The sequence below is a fragment of the Echinops telfairi genome, unplaced genomic scaffold (genome assembly GCF_000313985.2).
Source record: "Echinops telfairi isolate 266 unplaced genomic scaffold, ASM31398v2 ScPeMD7_7420;HRSCAF=8458, whole genome shotgun sequence".
In the NCBI taxonomy this organism is placed as follows: domain Eukaryota; kingdom Metazoa; phylum Chordata; class Mammalia; order Afrosoricida; family Tenrecidae; genus Echinops; species Echinops telfairi.
In genome coordinates, this window is record NW_022111320.1 from 1,202,959 (window position 1) to 1,217,834 (window position 14,876).

Genomic DNA, 14,876 nt, shown 5'->3' on the forward strand with positions numbered 1-14,876 from the left:
GAGGTCACCATAACATGAGGAACTGTATTAAAGGGTCATGGCATTAGAAAGGTTGAGGACCACTGCTATATAGTTTTCGAGGCTAAATCTTTACTGGTGGAAACAGCTTCATCTTTCTCCTTATACTTTGTCAAAAAGGTGGTTGATTGGAATTACAATATTCATATATGTTTTTATTGTTTATAGAGAGGACAGAGCTATAGATTCTCCATTGTTACGTATGCAGGTTAACACTTAGGGGAACTACTAAAAGAATAGGAATTAAGGCTTTATTATCAGATCTACATAGTATTTTAAATTAAGACAAGAAATAAGCCTTAAAAAGTCAGGCGTATAGAGGAAAGAAGTAGGAGGCAAAAGACATTTATAGAGGTATAAGTATAGGCATGTATATATGTAAATTTATTAATATATAACAGGGATATAGGTCTATGTACATATATTCATACGGTAAGTATCAATCAGATAGACATTGGGTCTTCTCCACTCAGGTCCTCTCTCAACTCAAGAACACTCAGTCCTAACAACCTGGCATTCTGTGATGCCCACCTACCTGAGAATTGTTGCAGTCAAAATGGGTACATAAGCAAATGTGGTGAAGAAAGCTGATGGTGCCTGGCTATTAAAAGAAGAAATGTCTGGGCTCTTAAAGGCTTGAAGTTAAAACAAGTTGGCTGTCTAGTAGAGAAGGTACAAAGCCCACATGGAAGAAGCACACCAGGCTGTGTAATCATGAGGTATTGATAGGATCAGATATCAGGCATCAGAGGACCCAAAACATACAATCAATATTGATGCAAATGAGGGGGATTGGAATGGAGTCCCAAAGCTCATCTGTAGACAACAGAACATCCCTCACAGAAGGGTCACAAGGAAGGGACGAACCAGAGCACAGTATAGCATTGATGAAACACAACACTCCTAGTTCTTTAATGCTTTCTCCCTGCCACTGTCATGACCCAAATTCTACCTTACAATCTGGCTAGACTGGTACAGATAAGTGCTCTCAACACACAGAATCCAGGACAGATAAACCCTTCAGGAACAATAATGTAAGTAGCGATACCATGAGGGTAGGGAGACAGTGGGGAAAAAAGGGGGAACTGATCACAAGAATTGATGTATGAACACCCCAACCCCCACCTCCCTTGGGGGGACAAACAACAGAATCGTAGGTGAAGGGAGACAGTAGATGGGGTAAGATAAGAAAACATATATAATTTATTAAGAGGCCACGAGGGTGGAAAGGTGCAGAAGAGGGGAAAAAGCTCATACCAAGGACTCAAGTAGAAAGTAAATGTTTCAAAGATGATGATGGCAACATACGTACAAATCTATACAATTGATGTATGGATTATAGCAGGGGTCCTCAAACTTTCTCAACGGGGCCAGTTCACTGCCCCTCAGACCCGTTGGAGGGCCGGACTATAGTTTAAAAAACAAACTGAACAAATTCCTATGCACATTGCACATATTTCATTTTGAAGTAAAACAGCGGGGGAAACACCTGGGGGCAGGATAAATGTCCTCGGCGGGCCACAGTTTGAGAACCCCTGGATTATAGTAAGAACCAAGAGGACTCCCAATGATTACCAAAAACAAAAGTCTGGCATATAGAAAGGAATAGAGTAATATAATTCAACTATGTCATTAACTCAAAATTAAGACATACATTGCCAACCGAAGTTTAAGAAGAAAACTTAATACCTAGGGATAAAGTGAGAGTATAAGAAAGGGTATTAGGCAACTAACAATCTGAACAACGAAGTTAGTGGAGATGTATTAATTTCAGACAAAATTGACTATATGACAACTATTAGAGATGATAAAAAAGGATTTGATTCACGTGAGGTGTCATGTTTCTGGTGATAGAATTAAGGCCTTAATGTATGTCAATCTAATCTGTAATTCTCATCTGATTGTATCACTCCTAAGCCTTAGCCCTCATGAAGGCACTTTGTAGAACACTGCATAAAACTCCAAGCTTGCATCCACTGAGTTGATTCTGACTGTCAGCGAGCCTGTAGGCCAGAGGAGAACTGCCCTGCTGCCTGTGAATTGTCAAGACTGTAACTACAGGAGTACAAAGTCTGTCTCTTGCAGGGTTGCTCATAAATTTGAACTGTTGGGCCTTGTGAGCAGCACAACTCATAGTCCAATACACCACAACTCATAGTCCAATACACCACCAGGACTGCAGGGGTTTAACTGTGTAGACATACAAATTAAATAGAAATACCTACACTGCTATAAACCAGTAACGTGTAGGTTCATTAGATAGGGTATGTAATGAATAGATAGTAAAGGGATTTATACTGCAGTGTTCAAAACCTGAAGAAATGTCTCTGATTTTCTCAGCCACATACACTGTTACAAAGAGTCAAAGCCTGTACAACCGAAGAGGATCAGGAGAAGCTGATGCAAATTACGAGTCTGCATTCACTGAATGCCTTCTTACTGCCAATTAAAACTGTAGGTGTGCAGGTGAGTTGTGTGAGCTCATTGGCCTGTTTTCCTATTTCCACTAATAATGACATCTGAATTAACTGGTATGGAAGTGGCTGATAAATGAAAGTATGTATGCCGAGTTAACAAATATAAAAAAATATTTTCTAGAACATTTATGGAGTAAATAAGATTGTAGGGAATAACTAGTCGGGGTGAGATTTTATAGTTTTGAAACATGTCAACCAATGTAACCAAAAGTCAAACTTGAAAGAACTGTTTACTATAGAGTTGGCTTGCTTTCTTCTGCCTGGAAGAAAGCGTGTCTTCATCGATCCTTCTGTCTGAAATACACTGTGGCTCTAGAAGTCTTCAGCTTTCAGGAAAGGCCCAGGTGAATACATTATACTTTGAGGTTTTGTTCTCGGGTGGTAGATTCCCTACATCAGTGTTTTCTGCCCTCCTGTAGCTGTGATGATGATAGACATTGTCTATATTTGTAGTTCCGCTTTTCCAGTTGTCAAAGCATGTGGGAATAGTGTAGTTCTCACTCTCAAGGTGGTGTTCATAAACCGATTGCATTACGTTCTCTTATGTTTCTGGGTGGGGGAGAAGCTTGGAGGGGTGGAAAAAGGCTACGGTCTGTTTTCTGCTATTTAGAGCTTCTGCAAAATAGAAAAGGTCTGATGTGTTTCTGATGTCCTCTTATAATGGAATTATGTATCGAAAAAAAAACCTTTTTCAGAAGCTTAAAAAGAATTCTTCATATATGTGTCTGAGCTGTGTACTTTAAATTCTTTTCCTTGAATTCATGTAGTTCTTTCTATACAAGGTAATTCATTATTATTTTGAGATTAAACTAAAGCATTTTAATTCACAAAAATGATAAATCTAGCTATTTTGATTATAGAACTGACCTCCTAGTCCTTTTTTCCCCCAAGGGTTGCCTACAACTTTATGTGCTTAGCTGCTTTAAATATCATTATTGAAATAACTGTTAAAATTGTTGAAATATTTGGGGTTTTTTTGTTCAGTGAATTTGAATCATCTCATCATTTACATTCATTTTGACATTTACTATGAGATTTATCGGCATGTATCGAGTCAGTTCTGACTCATTAGTAACCTGTGGGACTGAGTGGAACTGTCCCATAGAACTTCCTGTTTAGAGCAGATGGCCACATTTCTTACTTTGGGAGTGACAGTATGCTCAGATTGTCAACACTTTAGTTCACTGAGCTAACTCGGGCCACCAGAGCCTCTTAGACATTATCCTACTATATAAAAATGGAAATGCTTTATTTGATTTTTAAAAGTTTCCTTAGTCTTCTAGATTTATTATATAGAACTTCCCACTGTATGTGTTCTGTGTTTCCAAACTTGGCTGCTCATTGGAAACTGATCTCTGGGTTCCATGTGTAACCTAATGAGTCAGAATCTCCAGAGGGAGCAACCCAGAGGTCTGTAGTTTGAGACCCTATGATGCATGCTAACTTTTAGGTACAGAATGAAATTAGCTGTGCCCCACCTTTTGAGTGAAGTGTTATGTATCAAAGCTCTTAGGTATGTTTCAGGTAATGTAATTCATTGAATATGTTACTTCTTTGCTTAAAAATGGAATATTCAGATTCTACTAATTTTCCCACCAAAATAAGTCTTTTGTTGTGAGATGTCTAATTTTACTGTAGTCTCATTCATTGGGTTTTGAAGCCGAGATCCTTCCAAGCTCAAAAAGAAATCTAATTTTCGGTTACTGCATTGAAGACATTAACCTATAACAAGACAGCTCTAGGAGTTGAAGGGATAGCAGTTGAAATGTTTCTAGAAATGCTTACTCATCTATGCCAAGAAATTTGGAAGATAGCTACCTGACTAACTGACTGGAAAAGATCCATCCATATTTGTGCCTATTCCAAAGAAAGATGACCCAACAGAATAAAGAAATGATCAGACTTTCAATATCACTATCACATACAAGTAAATTTTTCTGATGATCATTCAAAATCAGCTGTAGCAGTACAGTGACTGGGAGTTGCCAGAAAGTCAAGCCTGATTCAGAAGAGGAAGTGGCATGAGGGAATATTGCTGATGTCAGTTGGATCTTGAGTGAAAGCAGAGAACACCAGAAAGAGGTTTACTTGTGTTTTATTGACCGTGCAAAGGTATTTGGCTGGATCATAATAGACTATAGATCACATTGAGAAGGATAGGAATCCCAGGACACCTAGAATTGTGTTCACATAGAACCTGTATATGGATCAAGAAGCAAAACAGTCGACTGCATCATTTAAAATTAGAATATGTGTGCATCAGGATTATATTCTCTGACCGTACTTACTCAGTCTTTGGTGAGAAAATAATCTGAGAAGCTGGACTTTATGAAGAATAATTCAGTGCCAGGGTTAGCGGAAGGTTTATTAACCTGTGATATGAAAGTGCCACAAACGTTTGCTGAAAGTGAGGACTGGAAGCATTTGCTAATGAAGGTCAAGGACTGCAACCTTTGGTATGGATTACAACTCTAAAATGTAAAGTAAACCAAAATCCTCACAACTTGACCAACAGACAACCTCATGATAAATGGAGAAAAGATAGGAGTGGTCAAAATGTTTTATCTTTCTTGGATCCACAATCAGTGCTTATGGAAGCAGCAGTCAAGAGATCAAATGGACCATTGTATAAATCTCCTGCATAAGACCTCAAAGTGTTGATGAGCAAGGATACTACTTTGAGGACTAAGCTGTGCCTGACCTAAGCCATAGTATTTTCAATCCCCTTATCCATATTAAAGTTAGACCGTGAACAAGGAAGATCATGGAAGAATTGATACATTTGAATATTGAAAGTACCATGAACTGCCAAAAGAACAAACATCTTTCTTGAAAGAAGTACAACTAGAATGTTTCTTAGAAGTAGATGGCAGGACTTTGTCTCACGTACTTCAGACATGTTATTAGGAGAGACCAATCTCTGACAGAGGACAACGTGCTTGGCAAAGTAGAGGATGACCCTTAAGAAGATTGATATAGTGGCTGCAGCTGTGGCCTCAAATATAACAATTTTGAGGATGATACAGGATCAGACAATATTTTCTTTTTCCCACAGAGGTTTACAGCCTCAGAAACTATACAAGGTTGCTATGAGTTGGAAATGACTATGGCAGTGGCAGTTAAACTTTGTTACTCCAGAAACATTTTTAAAAGAAACAAAAGGGAGTTGATTATAAATGGACATTTAACTGAAAAAACATCGGCATCTTATTTTTCCACACCATTGCAAGTAGATTATTCTTTTCAACTGTTGAGTAATTCTCCATTTAGGGCTATGCCATTATTTCACTTTTCTAAGTTTTTAACCATCATCGGCATATCAGCAAGAAATACCCTCAGTCTTTGAATAGTTATGCATGCATTTCTGTAGGATGGCTTCTCACATTAAAGAGCATGCTGCACATTTAAGTGACTACAAACCCTTCCTCAAAACCCACTGACGACGTGAGTCAATTCCAATTCTTAGCAATCCTATATAGAATTCCCGCCCATGTAAATCTTCACTCTAGCAGATAACCTCACCAGTTTCCTGGAGCTGACTTTTGGCAGTCCAGTGCCTACCCCACAGCGCTACCAGGATTCCACAAAATAGGGTAGATATTACTCAAGTATTATTCAAAATGCTCTGAAGTACCATATTTCTAGCAGTTGACACTTTAGGTAGTTGTAAATATAAAGACTCTATTGCGTTAAAAATTGCTTTTAAGTTTATTTATACAAGCATGTTAGTTGAATGAAACAACATGGTAATGAATGTTATTTTTAAATTAAGATTTTCTCTAATTTTTCAGCGATTTGGTAAGTAAATGCTTGTGAAATTATTTTTCAGTCTCTGCACAATAAATATGGGTAGGTTTTGTTTACTGAATTAAGTACTGTACATACTCGTGTATAATCCGAGCTTTTCAGTACATTTTAAATGCAGCATTTGTGGTAAAATTATGTGCCTTGGCTGATAATTGGGTCGGCTTATACTTGAGTATATAAGGTATACTGTATATCTACAGTTGGGCAGGTATTTTGAATGAAACTTCAGTGAGCTTCTGGCATATAGATTCTTGAGTTTACCATGAAATTTTATGTCTGAACTGATAGCATTTAGTATTGGATTTTCAATTTGGGGTTTATTTATATAATTGGATAAGGGGTATCTAGTTTATGTATTTTCATTCAAACACCTAGTTTTTGTTCAGAAAGACAAAATTGCTTTGAATGGTATCACTATGCACAGGATATTCTCCAGCCCATATTTTTATCTTCAATAAAAAGAGATTATAAATAATTGATTGCATTTCTACTTCAGGGTGACTGTCGTTCCTACAGTTATGTGTGTGGAATCTCCAGTAAAGAAGAGCCTGACTGGGAGTCTTTGATTTTCCTGGCGAGGCTTATACCTCGTATGTGTCACAACATTAACAGGTATGTTTTGCAAGGGGCTCAAGGGGGAAGGTGTAGTAGAGGGATGTGGTTTTTGAATGTTGACTAATATAGTCAGTGCTGGGAGCATACTCATTAGGGTTTACTCCAGTGAAGTTAAAGTCACAAAATACAGAATGCCTCTACTGACTGGAGATAAATGTTTTGTCAAAGCAGCGGGTCATAATTCTTATTCTGAAGAATGGTACTACTTAATAAATTTTGTACATTCTACAGAAAATGGCCTTTCCCTTGGTTTGACTCCATTACACTTAATGTATCACTAATGTGCTTTTTATTCCACAGCATTTGTGGTTTTATCTCTTTCTTTTGCCAAGGGTGTTTATCTGTGTATCACTTGATGTCTATCTTTTTATATTCTACATTTCTTTCTTGCCTTTTGATTGCATAATCTTTTATCCTTATCTATGCTTTCTTTCCTCCAGTAAAGGAAAGTAAAAATAAAAAGCTTGACCTTCAACAAAGAGAACTAGATATTTTAATAGGAACCTCTAAAACCAAACCGAACTAACCGTCTTTGAGTTGATTCGACTCATATCATAGCTGTCCTATAGGAGAGGGTAGAATTACCCTTATGACTTTCCCAGAGTGAAAATTTCTGTGAGCGTAGAAAGCCTCATTTTTCCCTGCAGAGCCAGCTGTTGGTTTCAAACTATTGACCTTCCATTCAGCAGCCTAACTTGTAACTCACTATGCCACAAGGGCTTTTAGAATAGGAGGCTAGGCGGTCCTTAAAGAAGTAGTCTTAGGGTTTTGATAGCTAGAACTTTTTAAAAAATTATTGGGATTTGACGATATGTTTTATGTTTGTAATTTGCATGATGGAATCTTTGTACAAGGTACAATTGTTTCAGTTTTGGTATCTTTACAATGAGGGAAACTTGGTACACTAGTGATCACTCTTATCTGTGAGAGATAATAAGGCAAAAAGAACAAATACATAACATTGTCTTGCTTAATAATTACTTTCTCTTGTAAGGATTTCTTAAGGAGCCCTGGTGGCACTGTGGGTTGGCTGTTGGGCTGCTGGCCACAAGATCCACTACCCACTTAGAGATAAAGAGTTAAAGCCTTGGAAACCCTAAATAGGATTGCTATGAGTCAGAAATGACTGGATGTTTTTAGGTTGGATAAGTTAAAGGATTGTTTGAGATATGTTGTTAAGAAGTGTGACTTCAATTCTGTGCATGAGATTAAAACCTTCCCCTCCTGAGAGTGGGTTGGAAAGAGGGAACCGATTACAAGGAACCGATTACTACATGTGACCTCCCTGAGGGACGGACAACAGAAAAGTGGGTGAAGGGAGACGTTGGACAGGGCACGATATGACAAAATAATAATTTATAAATTATCAAGGGCTCATGAGGGAAGGGAGAGGTGGGAGGGAGGCGAAAAATGAGGACCTAATGCTGGGGGCTTAAGTGGAGAGGAAAAGTTTTGAGAATGATGAGGGCAATGAATGTACAAATGGGCTTTACACAATTGATGTATGTATGGATTGTGTTAAGAGTTGTATGAGCCCCTAATAAAATGATTTTTAAAGAAACAACCCTTCCCCTCCTATGCAATATTTGGAGGAAAGCAATAAAGTACATAGCTGGTGGCAATAGTCATGGATTTGACCTGATAATGTTCTCTTTTGTACGTTTTTACCCTTCGAGTGCACATTAAGAAACAGATAAAATTATTAAATTGTGCCATTATTCTGTGTTTACACAGGCGCTTGCTTTATGTGCACAATAACTTTGAAATGTGACTCAACTGAACATGAGATGTTTTGGGGTTTTGCCTTTGCAAGTTGAGATTTATTTTTTTATTAGAGACAAGTAGGACTACTTAGAAGGGGCAGTTCTGTCTGCTGCTGGAGTTGGAAAGGACATGCTTAGGTCACACTCATACCATACCTCTGTCTAGACTGCCTTCTGTTTTCTGGCTTTGGATTGTGGAGTAAGTCTCTAGACTAGTGATAATGCTGTGGTTTACATCGTGATCATTTCTTGTAGAAGAACTAATACCAGACTAGTCCCAAGGAGTTGGAGATGGATGATGTCCCAAATGTTCACCCTCTTCCAAGATGCTAACTATTAACATTTTACAGGAGTAGAAAGCCTCATATTTCTCCCACAGAGTTACTGGTGATATCGAACTATTGACCTTGCAGTGAGCAACCGACATGTAACCACTACACCTTCAGGGCTCCCATAATCTAAAATGGAGTAAAAATTCCCCCAAGGAAACGAAGGGTGTTGCTTAGTTCATACTCTACTATGGTGGTGGGATCTTAAAGATGCCATCAAGGAAATAAAGGGTGTGCCATGGTTCACACCCTCTACTATGTTCAGGTCTTAATCCAAACTTATTCCTATTAGTAGACAGTGTTCGCTGAAATAAGACTGCAGCCACAGGGGTAAAAAATCCAGAATTATATTGCTTAAGGAATTATGGTTAGAAGGACTGTATTCTCTATAACTCAACTTAGATTTATCGTAATTGTCTGATCCTCATTTCATCATACAGCATGCCTTCTATCTTTCAGACATCTGCTTTTATCAGTAAATGAGAGTTCTGTCGTTGGAAGGAAGCAGTAGAATACCAAATCTTACTTCAGTGGCAGTTTTAGTAAAGTGGAGATGAAAATCTCTCTGGCATCATGGAACTTCATTGTATCTTCTTTTTGGAGATTTCCAACACATATTGATATATTTCAATTTCTTAAGTCCTATCATAAAGGAACACACTTACTTATGTAACTCAGTGTTTCCACAAGCTTAGTGAAAAGAGGCTGTGATAGATGGTGTGCTGTATCTTCTGAGATTCTAGTATTCCAGAGGATACTCTTTGAGGAAGGTGCACTTCACATCTTCCTACCCTTATGGTCAGTTAGAGTGGATTGGAGAGATGCCTAGGAATAAGTGGGAAAGAATACTGCTATTCTGTACACCTTGTTTCTCCTGCTAACCTGCTGTTTTATGATTTTTCCTTTCCCCTCTTTTAGAGTTGTTTATATATTTGGTCCACCAGTTAAAGAACCTCCCACAGATGTTACTCCTACTTTCTTGACAACAGGTGTGCTTAGTACTTTACGACAAGCTGATTTTGAGGCCCATAACATTCTCCGGGAGTCTGGTAAGTTGCTCATTTTGTTGGTCACTGCTTGTGGCAGCTAGGTTTTGGAAGCTTGGAATTATAACTATACAGCCTTTAAATTCAGTTCACTTCACATATTCTGTGAAGGTTCTTTTAAGTTGCCTTCTATATAAAACATTTTTGAAGAGCTTGATGCCTGTTTCACAGATATGTTATATATGTTTTATTTGGGAAGCATAGTTATGGTTCTACTAAATATAGTGTATACACATGTACACATACGCTATATTCAAATATGTTTAAATATTGTTGGATCTGTATACTTTCGTCTGTACTTCCAACTCCCCTCTCTTTCACCACCCCAACTAAAATGCCTTGTAAGCTAACCTATACCTGTGAAAGAGTATAAAAAAAACCACTGGTTTTTGTCATCTGTTTTTATTTATGTTTCTCTGTATGGCACTACCGTGTTAATTGACTATAATTCAATTACCTTCGTGCACATAGCTTTAGGCTGTTCAAGAGGATTCAGAATGTTTGTGGATCCAGTGTATGCAAACATACTATTTTTTTCAGATGCCCTTTCCATACAACCATCGATCTTAACTGGAATATTAAGGAAAGGGGAGGAGGTTTGAGAATGTGGTGTTTCAGAATAGGAAAATTGTCCTTTTTTTCCACTTCTCCTTGGGTCATCAAATTTGGGTGACTTCTTTATAGCCTGATGAATAAGACATTTGTCAGAAAGCACACTTACCTTTGTTGCATTCTCAAAACAAAACAAAAAACCATCTCACTTCTGAAGAGAAAAGTGAGCTGCTTAGGCATTGTTTGCAAGGAATGTGAGAGGAGAGCACATCTCAGCTCCCAGCGCCTGTCTGGATAGACCCAGAGAGGCCACCCTGCGTTACCCAGAACCTAGGCTGCATTTCCTGGCCCCTTCCATTTTAAAGAGCAGTCTCTGTAATTGGCAGTATTACTTAGTAGAACCATATTATGAATGAGGTAGCAAAAACTCCTTGACCATGTGATGTGCTGCCTATCTACAGTGGTGGTTTAAGAGTCTCTGATTGGACTCCATTTTCATTTTCCTTCCTATTGAAGCTTAGGGGTTCAGGAGTGCGCTCCCCACACCTAGCCCGTTTAGTTTGGTGTCGAAGTAAAGAAATTAGACTTTTTTCTTTAGGAATATAATCAATTTTCCTCTGAATTATTTCTTAAAATTCCAAAGAGAATATTCATATACCTTTAGGCCCAATAAGGCAAAATTCCTGTATATTTAACAGCCCTATAGGAAGCTCTGTCAGTCATCGATCACTGGTGTGGTAGTTTTTTTTTAATATATTTCACAAGACTAGCCTGTTCCTGCAATGATCTGATTCTGTTTGTGTTTTTGATTGAGTCAACTTTAGCATGCTGTAGGAATGCATGATATCATTCCCAACAGTGGTGTCTGTGGGAGAGGATGTTACTGAACCGGGTTGAAATGCTTCTCCCTGGTTGGTTCTGCATCTTAACCTTTTTTCTCTAGGCTATGCTGGGAAAATCAGCCAGATGCCCGTGATTTTGACACCATTACATTTTGATCGGGATCCACTCCAGAAGCAGCCTTCATGCCAGAGATCTGTGGTTATTCGAACCTTTATCACTAGTGACTTCATGACTGGGATACCTGCGACACCTGGCAGTGAGATCCCCGTAGAGGTAATTTACATAGATTTTTGTTCATGTACATTTATAAAAAGAAACATGCTTTTTATAATAGAGTGAATGGACCAGACTGACGGTGTTCTATTTTGGGAGTTGATAATCTGTTAGTGAGGTTGGCTCTTACATTTTATCTCCACAGAAATGCAAACAAATTCACTCCTGTGGAGTCTGTGCCAACTCATAGCAACCCTATAAAACAGTACTAACCACCCCTGTTACTTTCCAAGACTGTTGCTATTTACAGGAGTCAAAAGTCCCCTTCTTTCTCCTGAGGAGCAGCTGGTTATTTTGAATTGCAGACCTTTCGATTAGCAGCCCAATGCATACCCACTGCGCCACCAGGGGTCCCATGTATTTACTGTTTAGTACACTGTATCAGAAAAAGGCCTTAGATTTAATGTACCCCTCCAGATGTCTGATGACTGTGTGTAGAGTAATCCACTGCAATCAATTTATCTGATCCTTCTAATCTGTACTTTACGTACATCCTACGTAAAGAAGCAAATGTTAGGAGTAGAGTAAAAGCTTATTACAAATATGAGATAAGATTTAATGGCATTATGGCCAGATACCCATAAATAAGATGCTGAATAAGAACCTACTAACAACTCCATGTTTGACCACCATTTCCCCAGTTTACTTTTTCTTCCACCCTCTTCTATTCAGAGGATTTTTTTATATAATGCCAATTGGAAATCAATCACAAAAACTCACTGCCATTAAGCCATAGTGACTGTAGGACAAAATAGAACTGCCCCTGTGGGTTTCTAAAACTTAACTCTTTACGGGAATTGAAAACCTATCTTTGTCCTATGGGAAGGACTGGCGGTTTCAAGCTGCTGTCCTTCTGCCTAACAGCCCAACTTGTAACTCACTGTACCACCAGGGCTCCTGGAATTTGCAAATCAAAATACGACTATATTAATGGGACTTTACTAGTACTTTGATGCAAAGCTGTGGTTATAGCTGGGCTGGAGAATATTGCTTAGAGTCAGCTTTCCTTCTGCTGAAACTTACCAACCTTCAGAAAGTTTGTAGAAAACCCTTGGCAGTAATTTTTAGAGCCTCAGAGTTCTGTGTGCTTTTGTTTGTTTGTTTTTAAGATAATTTTATTGGGGGCTCTTACAGCTCTTAAACAATCCATACATACATCAATTATATCAAGCATATTTGTATATATGTTGCCATCATTTTCTAAACATTTACATTCTGTTGGAACCATTGGTATCAGCTCCCTTTTTGCCCTCCCTCCCACCCTTGTGACCCCTTGATAAATCATAAATTATTATTATTTTAATACCTTAACACCGACTGCTATCTCCCTTCACCTACTTTTCTGTTTTTTGTTCCCCGCCTTCGTGCTGCCCTTCTGGTATCGCTACTCCCATTTCTGTTTCAGAAACATTTCTGAAGGGCTCCAGCATATGAATGTATTAAAATTTGTTTAACCAATCCATTGTTTTGTTTTTCCCATTTTATTGGGGACTTGTACAGCTCTGATCACAATCCATACATACACCAATTGTGTAAAGCACATTTGTACATTCACTGCCCTCATCATTCTCAAAACATTTGTGCTCCACTTAAGCCCCTGGCATCAGCTCCTCATTCCACCCCCCACCCCCCCTGCTTCTCCTCCCTCATGAACCCTTGATAATTTATAAATTATTATTTTGTCATATCTTGCCCTGTCCAACGTCTCCCTTCACCCACTTTTCTGTTGTCTGTCCCCCAGGGAGGTCACATGTAGATCCTTGTAATTGGTTCCCCCTTTCCACCTCACCTCCCTGTACCCTCCCAATATCGCCACTCACACCACTGGTCCTGTAGGGCTCATCTGTCCTCGATTCCCTGTATTTCCGGTTCCTATTTATACCAGTGTACATCTTCTGATCTAGCCAGACTTGCAAGGTAGAATTGGGATCGTGAGAGTGGGCGGGGAGGAAGCATTCAGGAACTAGAGGAAAGTTGTATTTTTCATCGTTGCTCCATCATACCTTGACTTGGTCCTATGCTCCCCGCCATCATTATTTTCTAAACTTTTACTTTCTGTTGATATTGAAAGTATGTAACTGATACCAAGAGTTTATGTTTAAACCACAAAGCATTTGAGAAGCATTGATTTTTAGACACAGAAAAATTGTATGCTTAAATGACACAGCAATGGCAAATTGCTATAAAAGTTTCTAAGCATTTATTCTTTCCACTTTTTAAAATGTAACTGATGCATTAACATTTCACAGGCAAAGCGCCTATTTGCAGAGCACATTTTGAGTAGTACCGAATTTAAAACACTAATATCTTTTGTACAGAGAAACAGGTTCACTGTACATAATTAGAGAGTATCTCACATAAAAGAGGACAATAGTGAAAGTATATTACATTTTCATTTTAAATGGCAAATGCGTGCCCTCTAGGACTGTTTGACGTGCACGAGTTCTTGATTCTTTTATTTATAATCTTTGTTTTATAACAGGTCGTGTTGAAGATGGTCACTGAGATTAAGAAGATACCTGGTATTTCTCGAATTATGTATGACTTAACATCAAAGCCCCCAGGAACTACTGAGTGGGAGTAATAAATTTCTTGTTCTGTTAAAGTACTGAGTGAAGTTTAAATTGATTAGACGATTCCCAGTATTGACATGTAGTACTGTAAAAGGAGTTAACTGGAGCTGCTACATCACATTTGTGAGTTTTCTGCTGGAACAAACATCAACTCTTACGAGCTAAATTGGTGATAACTAAATGAGACTGAAGAGTTTGTACGGGTGCAACAAGACGGCATTGCCTACGCGCAGACAGATGATACTGCTTTTGCCTTTCTCTCATTTGTTCTTTATGTAAAGACCTACTGTTGCTATGGATGTTCTATAAAGATAAGTTTGGGAGTTTTCACACCATGCTAGATTTTAAGAGCTCTTAGAAACAGTCATCATTCACCATGTAAATTAAGTGGTTTGATATCAGAGTTTCTCTGTAAGTAAACATTCCACTGAAGGATGGGGAGGGAAAGATAATATAAAGGTATGGATGAGCTGTCTTTTGTAGGAAACTGGAGTTTCCTTATGATGGAAAGAGCACCAGGAATTTGTTGAAGTATTTTAGACTTTTGTAATGCCACAGCCATGGGAGGAGAAACTTGAGT

The 14,876-nt window shown here is 38.4% G+C and overlaps 1 protein-coding gene across 1 annotated transcript in view; it reads left to right on the forward strand.

Moving 5' to 3' along the window:
* The window catches only part of GMPS (guanine monophosphate synthase), a 58,520-nt gene extending 44,192 nt beyond the window's left edge, over nucleotides 1-14,328 (forward strand). The window contains exons 12-16 of the mRNA XM_004704257.2: nucleotides 2,359-2,484; nucleotides 6,799-6,914; nucleotides 9,928-10,058; nucleotides 11,551-11,723; nucleotides 14,206-14,328. Coding sequence (XP_004704314.1) covers nucleotides 2,359-2,484; nucleotides 6,799-6,914; nucleotides 9,928-10,058; nucleotides 11,551-11,723; nucleotides 14,206-14,307 — 648 coding nt within the window. The 3' untranslated portion in view covers nucleotides 14,308-14,328. The remainder of the gene's footprint in view (nucleotides 1-2,358; nucleotides 2,485-6,798; nucleotides 6,915-9,927; nucleotides 10,059-11,550; nucleotides 11,724-14,205) is intronic.
* The last annotated feature ends 548 nt before the right edge of the window (nucleotides 14,329-14,876 follow it).